The following is a 23,228-nucleotide window of genomic DNA, read 5'->3' on the forward strand; positions in this document are numbered from 1 at the left end:
GTGAAATGGTGTGAATGTGTAAATAAATGCATGAATGAATGGCTGAATAAATGGTTGAATGAACCGAGACAATGATGAAAGAATGTTCACAAATGAGTGAATTAGTGAGGACATTGTGCAGACAGAAATAATTAGGTTAGTTGGCCATTTAATTACTGATTTAGTTGGTGCAGTACAATATTGTGTTCCTGTGTTGTACTGTTTTATGTTCTAGAAGATGAATGGACAAGTGAAAGAATGAGTGTGGAAGTGTATGAGCAAGAGGCAAGAGAAGACATGGAGGAATGAGTGCAGTAATAGAAGGATGAGTTAGGAAGTGAATGAATAAGTGAGGTAATGCATGCATAACTCAGTAAACATATGAATGAGTGAGGAAGAGAATGAATGAGTGAGTGACTCAATAAAGGGCGAACAATTGGACCAATGTGTGAATCAAACAATCAGTGAGTGAGGTGATATGAGTGATACAAATGATGGACATATGCGGTCGATTAAATGAGTTAGTCCAATTGAGTGAGTGCCTTCTACATAAAGCTTATTTATTTAAAGATGTTGTGCAGACTGGCTCTTCCAGCCCAGTGAGCTACACTGCCCTGTAACACACCAATTTAACACAAGCCTAATCACAGAACAGGTTCCCCAAGGTTGTTCTGGTTGGGGGAGGTAGAGGGGATAAGCTCCTACTACCTATTAAATGCTCCCAAAGGCGTACGCCTCAAGTAGCCTCTAACCAGGTCCAGCTTCTGGCCTTCACATGTGACTTAGCTGCCTAGCCCAATAGAACCATTTCTACTGACAGGAGAAGGGGAAAGGGCAGGTTACCTGCACCTTTAAACCTGTCGCTTTGGGCAGATGAGGCTTGTCAGCCGTGGTTGACAGCTCATTCAGGAGAAGGAAAACTCTGATCTCAAACCTCTGTTGTCTTGCAGCTATACCCAGGCTTCAGGAATAATCCCCAAGGGAAAAATCCAGAGCTGGAGTCCCTAAGACAGTCTAACATTGAGTTGAATGCTGACTGGCAACTCCTGTGAAGCCCCCGGTGCCAGACTGCCTCAGTCCCTGCTGTCCATTTGGATTCATCAGCAGCTTGGAGAGTGGGGAGTCCGCTACCTCGACAACACCTTGCTCTCCATATTGTACTGCTTTGGCTTGCATACCAGCTTGCATATCACGTAGACAGCCAGGACGCAATATCCATGGTCGACCCTGACCGACGGAGGGCCTCATATCCACGGGGCAATTTACAATGACCAATTAACCTACGAACTGGTTCGTCTTTGGACTGTGGGAGGAAACCGGAGCACCTGGAGGAAGCCCACGTGATTCATGGGGAGAACATAAAAGAACTCCTATCAGACGATGCTGGAATTGAACTTTGAGCTCAAATGCCCTGAGCTGTAGTAGCATTGCGCTAACTGCTCCACGACCACAGCACCCTCTATTGAACGTTTCCAATGGACTAACCCCAACAATTCAAGAGCAATCAGTCACCGTCTTTTTTCCACCGCTCATTCACACGCTTCTCTGTTCATTCATTCAATCACTCAGAATGTTATGCAAGCTTCTCAGAACAATTCACCTCTAACCTACTATATGCCATCAAGCCTTTAAGAGCTTACCAGTGGAGATTTTCGTCCATCGGATGGTGGGGAGCGGATCTCCAGTTGCCTCACACGGTATGAATGCCTCGGAATCAGCCAACACTGTGAGACTGACTGCCATCTCATTGCTTATACTTGGTTTTGAGGGCCGCTTTCCAAGCGCCGGGTCCACGGGGATAAAGTTGGGTGACGAAGGGTCGGATTCGCTGGACAGATCCTCCCTGCTGTCCTTGTCCTCTATGGTGTTTTTATGCTCTGCGTTAGGGTTAGGCGTGGCCGCTCCGTACTCCACGGACGCTTCTGTCAAACTCAGCGGGGTGACCGCTTCACCTGTCCCAAAGAGCCAGCTGCGGGATTTTTCCCAGCGTGGCCCGTTCGCCCTGAACTTGGGGCGTAAGGGAGGCCGCTGCCTCTCAAACTTGTGCAGGGTGATTTGGAATCTAGGGTTAGTCCTGGAAGTTGGTTGGAGGGTGGTGAGGGAGTGAGCAGAGGTTGCAATCACAGTTGTGGGGTGAATGCTTGGTTCAGGATTTGGGGTGATGGCTGTGGAAATGCTGGCAGGGATGGTGGTTGCCATCAGCATAGGGGGGTTCCTATTTCTGATCCCAGGCAGGCTAATTGCCTTTGTGGTGGTGGCTGGTATGCTCACTGTGGTTGTGAACCTCTGGGGGGTGGAGGTGTGTGATGGAAAGGTGCCAGGGATGGTTGCAGTGGGCTGACTGGGAGACTTACTGCTGGCTGGAGCCAACAGCTTTGAATCGTACTGACTCCTGGATGTAGTTGGACTTGGCACAGGATTCCCAGTCATCTCAACAGCAACTGGGAGAGACACTTTACTGGTCACAGTGACGGTTGGAGGCAATGTCATCCTGTTTTGTGTCGGTCGGCTATTCCTGCTCTCCATTGTCCGGGTCCGACCCATTCCAGGCCGTGACGAGTTCACGCGGTTCCTTGTTCTGCCAAAGGGTCTTCCCGGCCTCCTGCGTCGGAAGAAAATTCTTCTTGTAGTTGGAGTTGGCTGGGCGGTGGTCGATGTGGTAGGGAGAGTCTGGGTCGTGACTGGCACAGTTTCAACCATGGTTGGGAGGGTGGGGCTTACAACATCACTGGTGGAAGCAATGGAGGGCAGCGTGGTTGGCTCGGTGGTAGTAACCGGTTCAGGCGTGGTGGAGGGGAGAAGTGGAATTGGGTCTATTGTTGGCACAGGGGTTCCCACACTCCAGAGAGTGGGCTTTGTAAGAGCGACTGCCCCATGAGTAGCAATTGTACTCCAGGCACTTTGCAAGACCTTACCATGACTTCCGAGATTGACCTTTTGCCTGTTTGCCCCAAAAAGCTGATCCCATGGAAATCTCCCATGGACTACCACAAGACGTTTGCTAGTAGGATGAACAGTGGCTAGGGCATTTGAAGAGAAGCTAGCTTGGGATGGTCTTTCTGTCAGTCGCTTGCTGACAAGCATGGTTGGAGTCAGTCTAGCACTTGGGGTGCTCTGAGGGGGTTGTGTTGTGATTTTAGAAGCAAGGGTTCTTGTTCTGCTGTCAGGACTGGTCATCTGGAGCCAACGATCCTCCCTGTAGGTCGGTGTCACTTCCTGAGTACTTGCTCTTTGGGAGTTTTTCTCAAAAGGCAGATCCACCAGATCTCCAGGTTGTTGAAACCATGCTAATTCAGCCTTGGTCTGTGTTGGAACAGGCAATGGAAGCGGGGGTCTCTCTGGGGCCTCAGTGACAGAGGAGGTGTGTTGTGACTGTGTCAGTGCAGAATTCGAGGTTCTCCGCTGCCCAGGTCTCCCTCTGTGTCTCCTTGCCCCTGGTCGGCCGAACCACCTCCTAAAGGACAACTTCCTTCTTCTGCCCATCCTCCTTGGTTTGGAAGCTAAGGTGTCAGTGGTGGATTCCTTTAGAATGTGGACCTTCTGTGTAACCATTGTGGGGAGCAGGAGGTTTGGAGAGATGGTGGTCATCTGGGTGCTCTTGAGAAGGAATCGATCGAAATCTGTGGTGATGGTCGTAGTGTGAGCACGAGAACTTTGTGTAGTCAGAGCCCCGCCATTAAAGACCATGTGGTCTACTTTCTCTGGTGCATCAGTCACCAATGTAGTTGGTGTTGGTGCTGCCACGATATGGGAGCCCGGTAGATCATTTGGAAATGTCAGCTGCTCTTCTGCATTGACTGATTGAGTGGGTTTTCCTATGTAGAGTGAATCTATCGCCATGGAATGCAGACCGGGGTCCGTAAGAACCTTTTGCTCAGGGGATATTGTAACCTTTTCTTCCAGCTCGATATGTTGAACCTGCATTGGAGATTGTGCACCCGCTGGAGCTTCATCCGTGTGGGCAACCTTTGCTCTTAATCCAGGAGATACCCGAGTGATTACAGCCTCCCGCGGCCGGAGGGTGCTGACTATTATGAACTCCTCCTCCTCTGGGGTCCCCGCCTCATCTCCCGATGCTTCGCTCTCCTCTCGAGTGGCCGGGGTAGTCCCCCGAGGTGTAGCGGTCATCCATCTTTGCGTGACTGCCTTTGCCAGAACGCTCTTCCTGGCCTTGGCCAGGTACTCCGCCCAGCGCTGGGGGTCCACCCTCCTTCTGGGCTGCTTCAGGATCCTGTGGTTCGCCCCCCAGCGAGTTCTGAAGCCACCCATCCTTCTCCTGGGTTTGACGACTGGTGGCGCGGTGGTTGGTGCATGTGTTCTAGCCTCTGGTGTGCCAGAGTGATCCGGTTCGGGCTCTGGCGTGCTCTCGGTGGTTAACCAGTCCGCATCTTCAGGCCCCAAGAGCTCTTCCTTACTCTCCCCTGACCCTCTGCCCTCCTCTAATGAGTCATAACTTCCAGAACTCTCTTTCCCGGGGGAAATGGAGGGGCCAGTTACCGTCATCTGCAGTGCTAGGACATCCACCCCGTAACGGTTTGAAGCCACACACCTGTAAAAGCCGCTGTCCCTAACCCTGAGCTTCCTTAAGCTTAGCGTCCCATTCAGCATGATCACCCCACTCGCAGTGGCGTGATCTAAAACTCTGTGGTCGGGAAGAACCCATCGTACAGATGCATTTGGGATTCCAGAGGCTTTGCATGGGAAATGTATCGACTCACCAGTGGATTTAGAAAGGGAAGGTCCATTTAGATCCTTCTCTGCAACATTGGGGTCCAGAATTGTAACCCTGAAGCTCACCACGTCTGCATCTTGGTAATTAGTTCCTATGCAGTGATAGATGCCGGTGTCATAGAGGTCGGCAAGCCTCAATCTGAACTGACCATCTGCAGTGACTGAAATCCGGCTGTCCTCACTGCTGTAGGGGGCTCGGACTTTGCTGCCATCTGGAAGTATCCATTCATTGATAGGCTTGGGCTCACCAAACGCCTGACACTCCAACTCCACGGTCCCACCCATCACTACAAAATGTTCCGTCCTCACACTGCTTGCTCTCTTGATCATCACCCAGCTGCCTTTCCCCGGCTTAGCTTCCAAGTCCTGCAACGTCACCTGGATGCCCGCCTGATAACTGATCTGCAAGACGTTGAGAGTCGTCCTGCTCCTATCCATCTGCAGAGAGATCTCGCTTTGCAATAGCCATGCGTGATCAGCTCTGATCTCTGCCTGGACACCGGTATAAATGTGCATATCCACGTCTGGGGCTTGCCTGTAAAGGTAGCTCATGGAAGGTGTCTTCCTCAGCAGCCTGTCCCTCTCGAGCTTCAGTGGTGAGTCGGCATACATTGCCAGGATGCCCCATAGACGTTGGATCTTCTCGTAATCAATGTAACAAACTAGGAAGGTTGATAAGGATGTGTTTAGTAGCACGTGGTCTTCTTTTGGATCCAGGGTCACCCCTGGAGTTCTTAAAGGTCTTTGAACGTTGCAAATTATTTCACACCCGTTCCCCGACTGGTCACTCATGTTCAAACTCATTTGACCCAGTGGAGCCACAAAGTCCTGAGCATGAACGACGGCATAGTCCCCCTCTTCTTCCAAGACGCTCTTTCTGATCTTCAGTGGAGACTGGATCTTCGGGGGTGTGCAAACAAACGCTGAGGATGGCAGCTGTAATATATCCTTGCCCTTGAAGATACTTGGGTTCACACACAGGGGACATATCTGACCACTAGGATCGTTGCGGTCTCGTTTGCACTTAAGTATTCCTGCAAAAAGATGCCACCAAGTGTTATCCTGGGAAAGTTAGGCTTAGTACATTTAACAAGCAACTCATAATGAACCATTGCCATAAGTTTTTTTTACAATTTCGCTGTTAAGCAGATAATTCAAAATTAAAATTAATAATTCAATGTTGCCTCTCGAGTATTCTGATGTAGAAACCAAATTTATGAGATTCATGACAATGGAGGGAATTTTATATTGTTCTCATCTTATTTTCAAAAGATTTTTGAGTACTTTATTGTTTGCCAAAATTGTCTTGCTGGAATTTATTTAATCAATTGTTTAAATGAGTAAGGTGCACCTTAATCTGAAATTCTACAACCTTTCACACAACCTGAGAAGGAGTTTTGATATCATTTTGGTTGCTTTTACAGTTAAATTTGTTCTGCGTGCCCTTATACTACGTATAATAAAATTTGAAATTGTAGTATAACTAACCATGAAATTAATCCTTTGGGGCTATGGTAGCATTGTGCTTTTAAGTTACTAGATTGGTATCCAGAGGGTGGACTTTTTTATTTGTTGTTTAGAAATACAGCACGGTGACAATTCCTTCCCTTCCAATGACCCCCCAGCTGCCCGATTACACCCATGTGACCTGAGCAGTCCTTTCATCTTTCTGAAAACTCAAAGACAAAATTAGGAAAGAATTACTAAACATGAGAAATTCTGCAGATGCTGGAAATCCGAAGCAACACGCACATGATGCTGGAGGAACTCAGCAGGTCGGGCAGCGCCTTGGGAAATCACGATTTCAGGCTGAGAACCTTGTTCAGCACTGGAAAGGAAGGGGGAAGGCAGCTAAATAAGAAGGTAGGGGGGAGGGAAAGGAGGATAGCTAGAAGGCGATGGGTGAAGCCAGAAGGATAGGAAAGGTAAAGGGCCGGAGAGGAAGGATTTAGGAGAGGAGAGTGGACTATAGGAGAAAGAGAAGTAGGAGAGGACCCAGGGGGAGGTGATAGGCAATAAGAAAAGATAAAAAGTCAGAATGGGGACCAGAAATAGGGGATATTTTTACTGGAGGCAGAAATTGACATTCATGCCATTGGGTTGGAGGCTATCCAGACTGAATATAAGGTGTTGCTCCTCCCTCCTGAGGGTGGCCTTCAGTGCTGCTTGACCTGCTGAGTTCCTCCAGCATCTTGTGTATGTTGCTTTAGAAAAGAAGCAACTTTTTAAAGAAAGGCATAAATTATTGTCACTTGATATTTGCACACAGTTAATGGTGAATTAAGTTTCAAGACCTAACTATGAAAAGTAACCATTTTATGTACGTTTACAGGAAGGGTATGTCCTGAAACGACTGCCATACCTTCAATTTAACATGTTGCTGTTTATAATCCCTATATGTTTATGACTGTATCTACTCTGACATCATTCCTTTGTGATCTGGGGTGACAAGTTGCAGATTTCTGAGCTAGTTTTCTTCTTATTTCACTCTGCTTATTTATGGGTTGGAAGAAGTTAATCCCCCTCCAAAACTCTCACCAACTCTCCAACTCCACCTCATTCATCCTCTTTGCATGGATGCACAGTACTGACTCTTTCACACACACACACACACACACACACACACACACACACACACACACACACACACACATACACACACACACACACACACACACACACACACACACACACACACACACACACACACACTCACTCTCATTTGTCAAAGAGGAGCAGAGAGCGAGTTTGGTGGGAGCAAAGGATGTTGGGAATGGCAAGGGTGCAGCACTCTAGGAGGGGTGTGAGACCGGTGGCACAGAAGGTAAGCCAGGGGCGTGGGGTGTCATGTGACACACCCAGGGCTGAGGCATCAGGCGAGGTAATCTGATTCTAAGCAATAGGTTTATTGATCATTACAGAATGCCTCTCTGGTGCTTCCTGCTCCCTACCCTCTCCCTTCCCCTTTCCTAACCATGATTCCCCTCTCCCTGTCCCCTTCCCACTCTCAGTCCACAATGGAGACCCATATCAGAATCAGGTTTATCATCACTCACATGTCATGAAATTTATTGTTTTGCAACAGCAGTACAGTGCAATACTGAAAATTACTACAGTACTGTGCAAAAGTCTTGCTATATCTATATATATATATGTGTGTGTATATGCATATATGTATATACATAAGACTTTTGCATAGAACTATAAGCCTGAAGTCATTGCTGACTTCTTTTCCTGCCAGTGGATTGCAGATTATTGTTTGTCTGCTCCGTTCATTTCACTGTCTGTCACTTAAGAGCTTAATGACATTTTAATTACTCTATCTATCCAGACAGCTATTTGTTGGTGTATTGCCAAACACATGTAGTAATTCAACTTATTATTATGAACTCTAAAAGATAGTCCTTATTTTACTTTCCAGTCTGCCACTCTGTTACAAGAGAGACATCATTTTGTTTTTGGCCAGCGCCACAACAGAACAAGCACTGTACACTCAGTGGTCACTTTATTAGGTATCTGCTATACCTAAAAAAAAACTGGCCACTGAGTGTATGCTCATGGTCTTCTGCTGCAGGAGCCCGTCCACTTCAAGGTTTGACGTCCTGTGCATTCAGAGATGCTCTTCTGCACGCTACTGTTATAACACATGGCTATTTGAGTTACTGTCAGAATGAGAGGCCATTCTCCTCTGTCCTTTCTCATTAACAGGGCATTTTTGTCTACAGAGCTGTTACTCACTGATTTTTTTGTTTCTCACATCATTCTCTGTGAACGCAGATTGCTGTATGTGAGAACCCTAGGATATCAGCAGTTCCTGAGATACTCAAACTGCCCCACCTGGCACCAGTAATCTTTCCACGGTCAAAGCTACTTAGATCACATTTCTTCCCTATTCAGTTTGATACAGTTTGAACAATAACTGAATCTCTTGACCCTGTCTACATGCTTTTATGCATTGAGTTGCTGCCGCATGATTGGCAACTTAGCTATTTATAATAACAACCAGGTGTAGAGGCGCCCTTAATAAAGTGGCCACAGGGTTTGGTAACTCTTTGATCCTTACTAGGTTTAAGTTCAATGACTCCCTCTAATAGACAGTGTGAGGAGCACCACCAGGAGAACTGTGCTGGTTCAAGAGAGCGTCATCATCATGATCTGACATTGTCGGAAAGCCCAACATCCAGAGGTGAATTTAAACTAATTTTTCAGTGGGTATTGCTTATATTACAGTTTTCTGGGCAATTTTCCTGAGATTTCATGTTGTAACGTAACTAATTTTGAAACCATCCAAATAACTTTAGCTTGTCTGTATAGATAGCAGTTAAATTTTGAAGGTCTAAAAAGCCTTAAGAAGACAGTGGGAGAGAGGGCAGAACATTAGGTTAGATAAAAGTTCAAAGTAAATTTATTATCAAAAAGCAAATGTATTATCAAAAATATTGTCATAGTTGTTGAATGTTGTTGAATTAGCTGAGTTACAATCTGAAACAACAAATTTTACAACATATGCCAGTGATATTAAACCTGATTCTGAATGACCTAATGTAAGATGTAAGGTATAGGATTATTCCATTTTAACTGGGTGGGAATAGGTCTTAAGTAGGCTGCATGACAGTGGTCAAACTGATCTTTCTCATTGTTGCTAGCTTCCAAGTTGAATTTCTTTCCACTAGGTCTAATAGCCTCCAAGAGGATCACAACCTTGTCATAGAGTTTGGAGGCTTGCATGTCCCTGTGACCCTGAGAGCTATGTTGGCTGGAATCAGTGCCAGTGCTTTGGCTGGAAGGGTCATCCATGTCAAACAGGTCAAAGGGTAGAGGCTAAACTAAGAGTGGTCCACCGGTCCTCCAGGTTTCGGGGTTCAGTTCAGGGCTAACAACCCTGACTGCTCAAAAAATTTGTTACGGAAACAGCAATGAAGAATTTTTCTATACAGACAGAGATGGAGGACCTTCATTGCTGCCCTAAACACCAGCGGTGTAATGGGCAGTACATAAGTGAGGTCTAAAATGGTACAAGCTATCCCTAGAATATGAAACACAAAGTGCACTGCAGATGCTGTGGTCAAATCAAGATGTAGAAAAAAGCTGGATGAACTCAGCAGGTCGGGCAGCATCTGTTGAAAGAAGCAGTCAACGTTTCGGGTCGAAACCCTTCGTCAGGACTAAAGAAGGAGGGGGCAGGGGCCCTATAAAGAAGGTGGGGGGGAGGGTGGAAAACCAATCAGAGGAAAGATCAAGGGGTGGGGGAGGGGAAGCAGGGAGGGGATAGACAGGAGAGGTGAAGAAGGAATCTAACGGGAAAGTACTATGGGTAGTAGAAGAAGGCAGAGTCATGAGAGGTGATAGGCAGCTAGAAGAGGAGACAGAGTAGAGGTGGGATGGGGAAGGGAGAGGGAGGGAATTACTGGAAGTTGGAGAATTCGATGTTCATACCAAGGGGCTGGAGACTACCCAGATGGTATATGAGATGTTGTTCCTCCAACCGAAGTTCGGCCTCATCATGGCAGTAGAGGAGGCCGTGTATGGACATATCCGAATGGGAATGAGAGGGAGAGTTGAACTGAGTGACAACCGGGAGATCCTGTCTGTTGTGGCGGACGGAGTGGAGGTGCTCGACGAAGTAGTCCCCCAATCTGTGTCGGGTCTCGCCGATGTAGAGGAGGCCGCACCGGGAGCACCGGATGCAATAGATTACCCCAACAGACTCACAAGTGAAGTTTTGCCTCACCTGGAAGGACTGTTTGAGGCCTTGAATGGTGGTAAGAGATGAGGTGTAGGGACAGGTGTAGCACTTACGCTTGCAGGGGTAAGTGCCAGGTGAGAGATCTGTGGGGAGGGACGTGTGGACCAGGCAGTCACAGAGGGAACGATCCCTGCGAAAAGCAGAGAGGGGTAGAGAGGGTCCTTAGTGGTGGGGTCCTGTTGAAGGTGGCGGAAGTTTCAGAGGATAATATGCTGGATCCGGAGGCTGGTGGGGTGATAGGTGAGGACAAGGGGGACACGGTCCCTGTTGTGGTGACGGGAGGATGGGGTGAGGGCCGAAGTGCGGGAAATGGAGGAGATGCGGGTGAGGGCATCATTGATGATGGCAGAAGGGAAACCAGGATTCTTAAAGAAAGAGGACATTTGGGATGTCCTGGAACGGAAAGCCTCATGCTTGGAGCAGATGCAGTGGAGACGGAGGAACTGGGAATAGGGAATAGAATTTGTGCATTTGGCAGGGTGGGAAGAGGTATAATCAAGGTAGTTATGAGAGTCAGTGGGTTTATAGAAGATGTCAGTGGACAGACTATCTCCAGAGATGGAGACCGAGAGATCGAGAAAGGGGAGAGAAGTGTCCGAGATGGACCAAGTGAATTTGAGGGCTGGGTAAAAGTTAGAGGCAAAGTAGAACACGAAGGTCTGAATTATGGGCATACAAACAAATTCCATAATATCATTAAATTCAAATATACCTGTGCAAAGATTTGATCCTACAAAAGGCTCTCTTACCCTATTTTTAGCTTTCTTATCAGTCATATGTGCTTCTGATGCTATTAATTGGGGTGCCATGGTAGCATAGTGGTTAGAGCGACATTTTCACTGCTTGGATGGTCCCAGAGTTTGGAGTTCAATTCCAGTGCCGTTTGTAAGGAGTTAGTACATTCTCCCCACGAACCGTAGGTTTCCTCTGGGTGGTCCAGTTTCCTCACACCCTCCAAAGGCATACTAGTTGGTACATTAATTGGTCATTGTAAATAGTCCTGTGACTAGGCTAGTGTTAAATAGATGGGTTGCTGGGCGGCTTGGCTCATTGAGCTGGGAGAGCAGGCTCTGTGCTGTATCTCTGAATAACTAAATAAATGATTAAATAAATAAATAATGTGGAGTTGCGGTTCAGTGAATTTTGATTATTTCTGATTGACAAACAAAATAGACTCATGGCCACTTCAAAAGTGAAACCGGAGACATTTTGTATATGGATTCATGTATCACCTGAATATGCAGTGCAGCAAAGTGCTTATCTTTTACTAAATACCAACAGCTTAGATTAATGCATGACTATACCTGGTTGTTTTTCATTGAGTTCAGCTAACCACTTCAATTTACAGTCACAAAACCATTTGTTGCCATTTAGGTAGATACTTTCAATTTCTGAGATGTAAGACAGGAGGTCACTTGGAATGGATGTTAACGCGTTGTCTGACAGGTAAAGGTGCTTAATTGAGGAAGCTTTGAAGATCTGGCTGAAGCGAAATGTAACAAATGTATCTCGGTGCAGTTCCTGAAGCATGTTTCCTTCCAATTGGAGCAGTTTCAATGAAGTGAGCCCATAGAATGCCTCAGGGTTTATGAATTCAATTTTGTTGTGGTCCATGTGTAACCGTACTATATTGCGAAGACCATGAAAAGTCTCACGATTCAATGCTTTCACCCTGTTGTAGCTCATCTTCAGAACCTTTAAAGGCAACAGATAAAGTTGTTATAGTCTTGTCATTCTTAGCAGTGGGGAGGAATCTTGGGGTGCACGTGCATAGATCCCTCTAGGTTGCAGCTCAAGTTCATAAGGTGGTTAAGAAGGCGTATGGTGTGTTGGCCACACACACAAAATGCTGGAGGAACTCATCAGGCCAGCAGCATATATGGAAAACAGTACAGTCAACATTTTGACCCAAAACCCTTCAGCAGGACAGGAGAGTGGTGTGTTGGCCTTCATTAAATGAGAGGATTGAGTTCAAGAGCCATGAGATAAGGTTGCAGCTCTATAAAATTCAGGTTAGACCACACTTGGAGCATTGTGCTTAGTTCTGCATTGCCTCATTATAGGAAGAAGGTGGAAGTTTTAGAGCAGGTGCTAGGATTCTGCCCGACCTGCTGAGTTCATCCAGCTTTTTTGTATGGCTATGATTCACCAGGATTCCGGCTGGATTAGAGACATGTCTTGTGAGGATAGGTTGAGTAAGCTAGGTCTTTTCTCTTTGGAGCAAGAGAGGATGAGAGGTGACTTGATAGAGGAGTAGATCGAGTAGACAGCAGAGACTTCCCACCTCCCCAGGATGGAGATATAAAAAGGATAACTATAAGGCATTGGGAGGAAAGTATTGGGGTGATGTCAGAGGTAGTTTTTTTTCACACAGAGAGTGGTGGGTGCATGGACTGTGCTGCCATGGGTGGTGCTGGCACCTGACCCATTAGGGACATTTAAGCATCTCTTAGATGAAAGGAAAACGGATGGCTATGCGGGAGTGTAGGGTTAGGTTGATCTTGGAGTAGGTTAAAGGGCTGGGGCAACATTATGGGCTGAAGAACCTGTACTGTGCTGTGCTGTTCTATGCTCTACGGTATCTACAGATGACAGAGCAGTGGTGACATATACTCTATTTAGTCGATCAAGGACTGTCATTGTGGTTATGTTTTTGTTCCTCCTGTTGTAATCAGATGGAATAGCTTGAGAGCACAGGGCAATAAAATACTTCAAGGCCTCTGACATACTGAGTTTATGTGCTAAGTTATAACAGCTGGGTGAATGGGTGATGGGGGTATAATGTTAATAATGGTGATATAACAGCTGGGTGAATGGGTGATGGGGGTATAATGTTAATAATGGTGATATAACAGCTGGGTGAATGGGTGATGGGGGTATAATGTTAATAATGGTGATATAACAGTTGAGTTAATGGGTGATGGGGGTATAATGTTAATAATGGTGATATAACAGTTGAGTTAATGGGTGATGGGGGTATAATGTTAATGACGGTGATATAACAGCTGGGTGAATGGGTGACGGAGGTATAATGTAAATAATGGTGACTTCTTTGCAGGGAATTGATGAGCAATTAGCTACTCTGTTTCAAACTGAGGAATAGCATTAACCTATGATTGTTGCTAAATAGCAACACTCAGAAGTTATGTATTTGCCAGAGGGAGTGATTTAGGTAGATACTTTTACAATATTAATAAAGTACTTTAACAGGTACGTGGGTAGGAAAGGTTCATGGGCCGATTGCCGGCAGATGAGTCTGGCTGAGATGGAAAACGTGGTTAGCAGGGGCCAGTTGGGCCAAAGGGCCTGTTTCCGCGCTGTGACCCCAAACAACCTGAGTATCACAGTTACAACTGGCCCTTTAAGTTCTTCACATATCTTGCTATGTGCATCTCCAATGACAACCAGCAATGGATTTGTCAACCTCATGTCTGTAAAAAGTATGTAGGTAATAAATAAGCAGTGAACCAAATGCACAAGCCATAGGAGCAGAATTAGGCCAGTTGGTCCATCGTGTTTTCTCCACCCTTCCATCACAACTGATTTATTTTTTCTCTCAACCCTATTCTCCAGCCTTCTCCACGTAACCCTTGACGCCCTTTCTAATCAAAAATCTATCAACTTCTGCTTTAAAAATACCAAATGACTTGGCCTCCACAGCTGCCTAAGGCAATGAATTCCACAGATTCACCAAACTCTGACTAGAGAAATTCCTTCTCATCTCTGTTCTAAAGGGATGACCTTCTATTTTGAAGCTGTGCTCTCTGGTCCTAGACTCCCCCACTCACTATAAGGAAACATTCTATCCATTTCCACTCTGTCTAGGCTTTTCAATGTTCATTAGGTTTCCATGAGATCCAGGTATGTCTATGAAATCTAAAGTCTAAATTTTCATCTAACATTCTTATGAAATACTGATAAAACATTTTGCTAGGAATAGTGACTAGGAATCAAAGACTGGAATAACTCATGAAATAAACTTCAAATTTTAGTGCATCAGCTGTGGAATATAGATGTGGTTAATTAAGTACATCTTGCATGAAAACTAGATTCAGTAATGAGAACCACAATACCAGAGTACATAGCTTCCCATCTAGCCCCTCGTGTTCAATACTCTCATGCAGACGAGCTGATAATTGACTTCAGGCTCTCTGATAATTCAGTAAACCTTTCAGTCCAAGTTGATGAATTGGTAAATTATTTAATCACATGTACCAAGGTACATTAAAAACTTGTCTTGCTTAGTGTTAATATTCATTGATCCAGTATTATGTAACACCTCTCAAAGTCCAACCCTATGTCCCCATCATGAGAGCTTGGACAACAGGTCGCTGGTGAAGCTGTAGAGGCTGATCCTCTGTACAGTGGATACACTGGATTACAGAAACATTGATGAACTGCAACCAGGCCACCGACTTTGGACAATGGAGATGGGAGGTCAACAATGGCCTATGCTCTACTGGGAGCTAAGGGCCTAAGAAGAAGAAGAACTATGTAAAACAATAACGGAGTGCAGAATAAAAGTGTTATAGTTACAGGGAAAGTGTGGTGCAGGCAGACAATAAAGAACAAGGCAATGATAATGTAGAATAAAGTGCAATAGGTACAGAGGAAGTACGGTTCGGGCAGACAGTAAGGAGCAAGGTCTTGTGGTAGGTAGATTGTGAGATCAGAAGTCCACCTTATCATATAAGGGGACTGTTGAATAGTCTTATAACCACGGGATAGAAGCTGTAGCTGAGCCTGCGGTACATTCTTTTGTTTTTTTTAATATCTTGTGGCTCGTGATGGGGGGTGGGTGGGAAAGAGAAGAGAATGTCTGGGGGTTGGTGGGGTCTTTGATTCTGCTGGCCGTTTCACTGATTCAATGAGAAGTACAGAGGGCAGTGAGCATGGACAAGAACTGTGGCGTGAATGAATGAAAGAGAATCTAATTTGCCAGAGCAGTAGAATTTGATTCTGAATTAATTTCTCTACTTTAAAAAAGGATTATGCAATAAAAATTTACTGTTTTTATAGTGCAGTAGTGGTTAATCTGAGGCTGTGCCCTCTGGTCCACTTTGCATGAGAGATAACATCAATGTTATTTTCAATATTCGATAGTTTTCATTGGGACCTCCCTTCGTTCTTCTAAACTCCAGTCAGCACAGTTCCAGAGCCATCAAACACTGCTCATACGTAAACCCTTTCATTCCCAGGGTTATTCTTGTAAACCTCCTCTGGACCCTCTCCAATGCCAGCACATCCTTTCTTAGACAAGGGGCCCAAAACTGCTCACAATATTACAAGTGTGGTCTTTAATGAATCTTCCCTCAGTCTCCCACACTCCAGAGAAAACAGACAAAGTCTGTCCAACCTCTTGTTATAGCTAAGTCAGGAAGGGTGTCAGCCTTGCCAACATGCCAAGAATGAAAAGGAATTTCTGACACTGGGAAAGCCTACCTGCAGGGACTGCAGATCTTTGAATGTATTGTCCGGTATCTCTTCAATCTTGTTACTGTGAAGCATCAACAATTCAAGACTTCTCAAGCCAGTGAAGCTGCCACTTGTTAATTTCACCAGGTTATTGTAACTGCGAGAAAAACAGGTATCTTAGTGCCTGCCTATCATCATCCAAACAAACATTACCAAAGGCAACATGATAGGAACTAGGAACTAACCCCAAATTGATGCGTTCCACCTGAGGTTGGATGTTTGCTGGGATGGCGTTGAGATATCTGAAGGTACAGTGGATCTCGGTGGGTACGTAACAGGCACATGGCTTAGGGCAAGACAGGGAGATGCGCCAACACCAGGCGAAAGCTGCCAGGATCACCAGCAGTCTCCCATGCCAAGAGGCAGGCGGGAGGCATCGCCCGTGGACTGGCTTCATCCTCTCTCAGCAGCTTGGAAGAATCGCCCTACGAAAAGCAGTTACATGCCACAAGTTTTCTGTCAATGGACCAGATTCTGAGAGCGATCTGAAAAATGCAAACATGCAATTTTTGTTTTTGACAGCTAAGGTGTTTTAATGAATATATCATCTGTCAGCATCTATCACTACCTCCACTCTCCCCTCCTCCATCTCCCTATCACCCCCTCCTCAGCTGGATCCACCTATCACTCACCAGCTCTTCCTGTCCCTCTTTATACTAGCTGCATCCACTCTATTTTTCAGTGCAGATGAAGAGCCTCAAACAGAGAACTTGACTGTCCATTGCTGCCCCCTCTCCATGGATGGAGACCAGCATGTCAAATTCTTCCAGCATCTTGTTTGTTGGGCCACATTCCAATATTCACATTCCCTCTTGTCTGCAGAGTTGTTCTGTTCATTGCAAGAAGACCTCATTTTGTATTAATACCCTTAGTGGCCACTGTATTATATACCTCCTGAACCTAACAAAGTGGCCACTGAGTGTATGTTTGTGATCTTCTGCTGCTGTAGCCCATCCACTTCAAGGATTGACATGTTGTGCATTCAGAGAAGCTCTTCTGCACGTCACTGTTGTAACATGTGGTTATTTGAATTACCGTTGCCTTCCTGTCAGCTTGAGCTAATCTGGCCATTTTCCTCTGACCTCTCTCAATAACAAGGTGTTTTCACCCTCAGAGCCACTGCTCACTGGATGCTTTTTTGTCTTTCACGCCACTCTGTAAGCTTTACAGACTGTAGTGCGCGAAAATCCCAGGAGATCAGCAGTTTCTGAGATACTCAAACCACCCCATCTGGCACCAACAATCATTCCATGATCAAAGTCACTTAGATCACATTTCTTCCCCATTCTGATGTTTGGCCCGAACAACAACTGAACCTCTTGACCTCGTCCACATGCTTTTATGCATTGAGTTGCTACCGTATGATTGGCTGATTAGATATTGGCATTTATGAGCAGCTGGTGTGTATCACAAGTCCTGGTTATGTGATCTCTGACTCCAGGCAATCTCTGAGGAGTTTTGATAATGGCTGGGATCACTCATCTTGTAAATACTCTGCCCAGAAGAAGGCAATGGCAAATCACCTCTGTAGAAACATTTGCCAAGATCATTCATGGTTATGGAAAGACCATTGTTCCCATGTCATACGACACAGCACTTAACGAATAAACAAATGTACATAGGTACTTAATAAAGTGGCTACTGAGTTTAGAACATTTTAGCACAGTGAAGGACCCCTTGGCCCATGATACTGTGCTGAACTTTCAACTTCTAACCATTCCCTCCATTTTCTATCACCGATGTGCCTATCTAAGAGATTTTTAAATGCTCTTAATGTACCTGCCTCAATTACTACCCGCAGCAGGCAGTTCCACGCACCCACCACTCTCTGTGTAAAGAACCATCTCATTTACACTTCCCTCCAGCCACCTTAAAATCATACCCCCTTGTATTAGACATTAATGTCTTCGGAAAAATAGTCTTTGGCTATCAACTCTATCTGTACCTTGTATTATCTTGTACACCCTTATCAAGCCTCCTCTTAGCCTCCTTCGCTCCGATGAGAAAAGTCCAGGCACACTTAAATCTTCCTTCAAAAGACATGCATAGTGTCCATATAACTATTTACATCGGGCAGGTGTGGCAGTGTTTCACAGCATATATCAATAATCTATACACTGTATTATAAGTCATGTATATGTGTTTACTTTACGTAGTGTGTAGATGATACACATCCCCCCACTGCGAATTCTGCTTTAAAGTTGACTGGGGGCAATGCGGGCTTAGAAGCGCTCAACAGCCCAATTAGAAGGAAGACTGCTCGCGACGTCGTTTTACACAGAGTCCAGAGCCGTCCCGCCAATAACTGAAGGCGTTGGGTGCTGAATCTGTAAACCACCGACTTGGTGCTCGGTCTGGACGCCCACCCTTGCGGGTCGCTGCCAGGCCGCGCGTCCGACTCTATGCAAGCCGAGGAGATCTCGCGGCTGCCGTCAAACATCCAGAATTTTGAAAAGTCTTATTAAAACTTTTGCCTATTCTGACTGAGAGAAAATGACTTTAAACAAATCAAACACTATCACGAAAGAAAGTTGCACATCCCTCAAAATGCAACTCTGCTCTCTACACAGATACTCGGAAAATTAGATAGTCAAAATGAGAACTCCCTTAAAACAACGGTATTTTATTGACTACGAAGTTCAAAAGTTCAAAGTACATTTATTATCAAATTACGTACACTGTATGCCACCATATACTACCCTGAGATTCGTTTTCTTGCGGCCATTCACAGTAAATAAAAAGAAACACAATCGGATCGATGAAAGACAGCGCACAAAGGCTGACAGAGCGAGTTACCTTGTTGCATTAATTGTGGGTGAAGCGGTCCGGCAAAATGCACGTGGATTACCAGGTACAATCTAGAAGTCTTCCCTGGACGAGGTCGTGCGCTCTCCTGAGGACAGTTCGTTACAAAGCGTTACAGATCATGACTGTATACCAACATCTAAGAATTCGATCTGCGCGCAGTAAACAATTTTAACCTGCAGTTACTGCCAATAGCCCAAGTCATTTCTCCGTTGTACTTGGAGGACAGCTCTTCATTAAAATAAAGCGAGTGTGTGCCTTTTAATGTGGCTCTTTTCGTCAATTGCTTCAAGCTGATGTGTTGTCAGACTGCCTTCCAGCTTCTCCCGAGAAGAAGTCTGCGCATTAATTCCCTACTTAAAATAAACGTGCACTCAAATGCAGAAGGGATAACGGCAACAGGTAAGGTTTAAGGCACTTACAGCTTCCTGGTAGCCAGAATCCGCAAGGACCAGTGTTTAGCGCGGATTCCACGGGCACCTGTTGGTCGAAAGTACTTTCATATTTCAATAGGTCGGTGAGACTTTCTTTAGTGCTTTATTACAGGACGTTTGGTGCAGCGCAGGCTTCCATAGCCAGCAGAACCCCTCCTTCAGTGCAGCGGAGAGTCTGCGGCGAGGGAGAGAGGGAGAAGGGGTGGGTATTCTGCAGCTCCTGCGAGCACGCAGTAAAGCCCCCGCTTTATAAAGCAGGCTACCGAATCTCTCTTGCTATTTCAGCCACTCAACCGGTTCAGTCAGCGTTCTGTTCCCCCCCCCCCCCGCCATAACTTTTATTGAATATTTCTCAGAAGGTCCTCTAAATGTTGACACTCATTGGGATTGCTTTGCCGGGGGAGGTCTGAGGTACAACCCGCTGCGTTTGCATTCGCCCCGAATCCCACCCTCTTTCTCTTTCGGACCTGTTCCTTCAGCTTTAGATATCGAAACGGTATTGTGGAACTTTTGGCAAGCGACTGCAAAAAGTTTTTGTCAGTCCGCTCTTCCACATGCACATTCCCGAAAAACACACAAGCGCGCGGACACACACGCACGCAGATACGCACCCAGACACACAGATGCACACAAACACACACATAGACACACACGCACACACACAGAGATGCAGAGTGAACAAAACTTTCTTACAAGCCGCCCCTTTTGCTCACATTCTCACAGATACAATATGCGTCCACTTTTATGGACAAATTCTCACACATTTGCAGTCACACAGACAATGTCAAGCAGACAATCTCAATCTCACACATTTGCACAGTCTGCACACAACAGTATGGATCTCACACACTGGTCCGCTCTCCCGGTCAGACGCACTAATACATTTTCTTCCTCACGGGCAGGCAGTCTCATTCCCATACTCGCACGGGAAAATATGCTCTCGCGCACGTAGTCATAAAAGACCATAAGACATAGCAGCAGAATTAGGCCATTCAGCCCATCGAGTCTGCTCCGCCATTTCATCATGGCTGATCCCGGATCCAACTTAACCCCATACATATCCACACCTACGCTCTGTTCTGTACACAAACTCATTTTCTCTCTCACACGCTATCGCGCACACTCTTGCGCGTATTCTTATGCAACGCAACATGCACACTGACACATCCATACACCTTTCCTTACAGCCTCACACACATTCCCAAACACGTCTATACATGTTCAACCTTTCCAAACACGCACTCAGATTCTCTCACGTCCTCTCTCGCACACACTCAAATTATCTGTACTCTCTATCTCTTTCACACACACAAATTATCTGTACTCTCTATCTCTTTCACACACACATACACACACACAAATTATCTGTACTCTCTATCTCTTTCACACACACATACACACACACAAATTATCTGTACTCTCTATCTCTTTCACACACACATACACACACACAAATTATCTGTACTCTCTATCTCTTTCACACACACACACTCAAATTATCTGTACTCTCTATCTCTTTCACACACACACACTCAAATTATCTGTACTCTCTATCTCTTTCACACACACACACTCAAATTATCTGTACTCTCCATCCCTTTCACACACACACACAAATTATCTGTACTCTCCATCCCTTTCACACACACACACAAATTATCTGTACTCTCTATCTCTTTCACACACACAAATTATCTGTACTCTCTATCTCTTTCACACACACACACTCAAATTATCTGTACTCTCTATCTCTTTCACACACACACACTCAAATTATCTGTACTCTCTCTCTCTCTCTCACACACACACACACACACACACACACACACACACACACACACACACACACACACACACACAGATACACACACACAGAACCCCCACCCCCACCCCACCCCCCAGCCAACGCACACACACGTCTTTGCGCCAAACGGTCCTTTATCCCGAAAACGAATTTCAGGTGATAGTCCCTGATCGTACTCTGACATACCCATTAACGATGCATTTGCTGGTTAACTGTGACCGAACAAGTTCATTTATTTATAGCTATTTTGTTTTCGATTCACACGTTTATAATTTGGACTGTCCAGTTACAGAGAATAGATTTCTCACCTGCTAACTTGTGAACGCTGCGCTGGAAACAGAAACCACGAAATCAGGTTTAAGGTCTTTTCCGCCAAATACGAAAAGTTTATTCGCACAGATATACACAAAATACAAACAGCAACTATTTACAAGACCTGAACAAATACAAATTAAAACATGATCATTACTGTCCATAAAAGTCATTTCTGGGGCAGGGCACCGTTTCCGGAAATCCCCCTCTGCACCCATGGTGACCGCATGCTCCCTCTCCAGGGACACCCGGGCACGTCTGTATCCCCGGAAGAGAGGCAGGCAGTCGTCCCTGGCAGAGCTCACGATTGCCCGCTCCCCTGTTCCTGTAAATGCCCATCGTGGCATTTACGTAACAGTAGATGCTCCGAGCGATACGCACTCCCCACCCCCCCCCTCCCAACGCAGTACTAAGTTCCCATATATCAGGACAGCGGGGCTAGAGTATGTTTAAAGTGTTCTTTTTATTAAGTGGGGATGTAAGTAGTGGTTTTACCTGCATTTAAGGATTCCAGTTATTCTCAGTGAAACCGGCTGTAGGGTGTCATTCATACGGCCATAGCTGCAGTTTAGTCTCGTTATTATCCAGAGAAATTTTCAGATTGCGACGTGTAAATTTATGACACTGGACTCATCCTAGGCTTTGCGCCAGTGACAACCCTGCAGTGATTGTACGAAACATCTGGAAATGTTCATTTCACAACAAAACAGAAGGTACCACCAAGAACCCAGTTGGTCCTGAGGGCGATGTCTGATAGGGAGGGCATTGGACAATATACAGTATTCGCGTTGCCAACGCCGCACAGCTGCCGGTAGTCCTTAGCACAGGAGATTTCCAAAAACAGTGGATTCAAAACAAGCGAGATGTACAAAGCGCGTACTTTCGTTTAACTAACCGAGAAGGCGGGTCTTGGGGGCGTGGCGAGGTAATGACATTTAGCGAGTTTCATGGCATGGAAACAGACCCATCGGCCCGACTGGTTCATACTGACCCGATTGTCCACCTGAACACATCCCCTTCGTCTCTGTTTCGCCCGTAAACCTTTCCGATCCATGCATCTGTCTATATACGTTTTAAAGTTTGCAAAATGGTGCCGGATCTTTCCTGTAGATCAATCACTTAATTGCTTACTGCCCGTTACGCCGCTGATGTTCCGGGCAGCAATTAGGTTACTGCCTGTCCTTGGGCATCTTCTCTATTATGCCCCAGGTGTGCTTCGGGATCCTCATTTTTGACTCTACGGCACAGTGCCAAGTTATCTTCGGTCTCCCGCGTTTCCTCCGACCTTCTGGGGTCCAATGAAGTCCTGTATTCATGCTGGAGTTGGCCTCTCTTCTCATCATGTGCCAAATCCAGCTCCAGCACTGCTTCTATTATAATCGTTTACTCTTATAAATCTAAATTCTCTATCTTTAAGAATTTACCCCCTTGTATAAGATAGATTCTTGACCTCACAATCTACCTTGTATGATCTTGCACTTTATCGTTTAGCTGCACTGCATTTCTGTAGCTGTGACATTTAATTCTTCATCACTATTGTTTTACCTTTTACTAGCTCAATGCACTGTGTAATCATTTGATCTGTACCAAGAGTATGCAGGACTAGCTTTTCGCTGTATCTTGGTGTATGTAACAATAATAAGAAACCAAAACTGAAAACAAACATTGTAATTAATACACAAGAGATTCTGTAGCGAAACAACACACACAAAGTGCTGGAGGAACTCAGGTAGGTCAGGCAGCGTCTATGGAAAAGAATAAGCAGTCAATGTTTCAGGCTGAGACCCTTCATCAGGACTAGAAAGGGAAAGGGAAGATGCCACAATAAAAAGGTGGGGGGGTAGAAGGAGGACAAGAGTGGATTTTCGTGAGTACATGGTCAAAGGATCATGGTGCAGCAGAGGTCACAGAAGGGGAGCAGTGAGAGAGGGTCTCACTGAAC

General features: G+C 45.6%; 1 protein-coding gene across 2 annotated transcripts in view; it reads right to left on the bottom strand.

Moving 5' to 3' along the window:
- igsf10 (immunoglobulin superfamily, member 10) overlaps positions 1-22,122 on the bottom strand; it is a 44,009-nt gene extending 21,887 nt beyond the window's left edge. The window contains exons 1-5 of one of the 2 annotated variants that reach the window (XM_073041616.1): positions 21,782-22,122; positions 16,117-16,416; positions 15,899-16,028; positions 11,761-12,151; positions 1,620-5,744 (exon numbers count right to left, since the gene is read on the bottom strand). In XM_073041616.1, the coding sequence (XP_072897717.1) occupies positions 1,620-5,744; positions 11,761-12,151; positions 15,899-16,028; positions 16,117-16,328 (4,858 nt within the window). In that variant the 5' untranslated portion in view covers positions 16,329-16,416; positions 21,782-22,122. Of the gene's footprint in view, positions 1-1,619; positions 5,745-11,760; positions 12,152-15,898; positions 16,029-16,116; positions 16,417-18,727; positions 18,746-21,781 lie in introns of those variants that run through there. The other variant, XM_073041617.1, reaches the window with a different exon arrangement.
- Between the last annotated feature and the right edge of the window lie 1,106 nt (positions 22,123-23,228).

Source organism: Hemitrygon akajei, chromosome 3 (assembly GCF_048418815.1).
Source record: "Hemitrygon akajei chromosome 3, sHemAka1.3, whole genome shotgun sequence".
NCBI lineage: Eukaryota > Metazoa > Chordata > Chondrichthyes > Myliobatiformes > Dasyatidae > Hemitrygon > Hemitrygon akajei.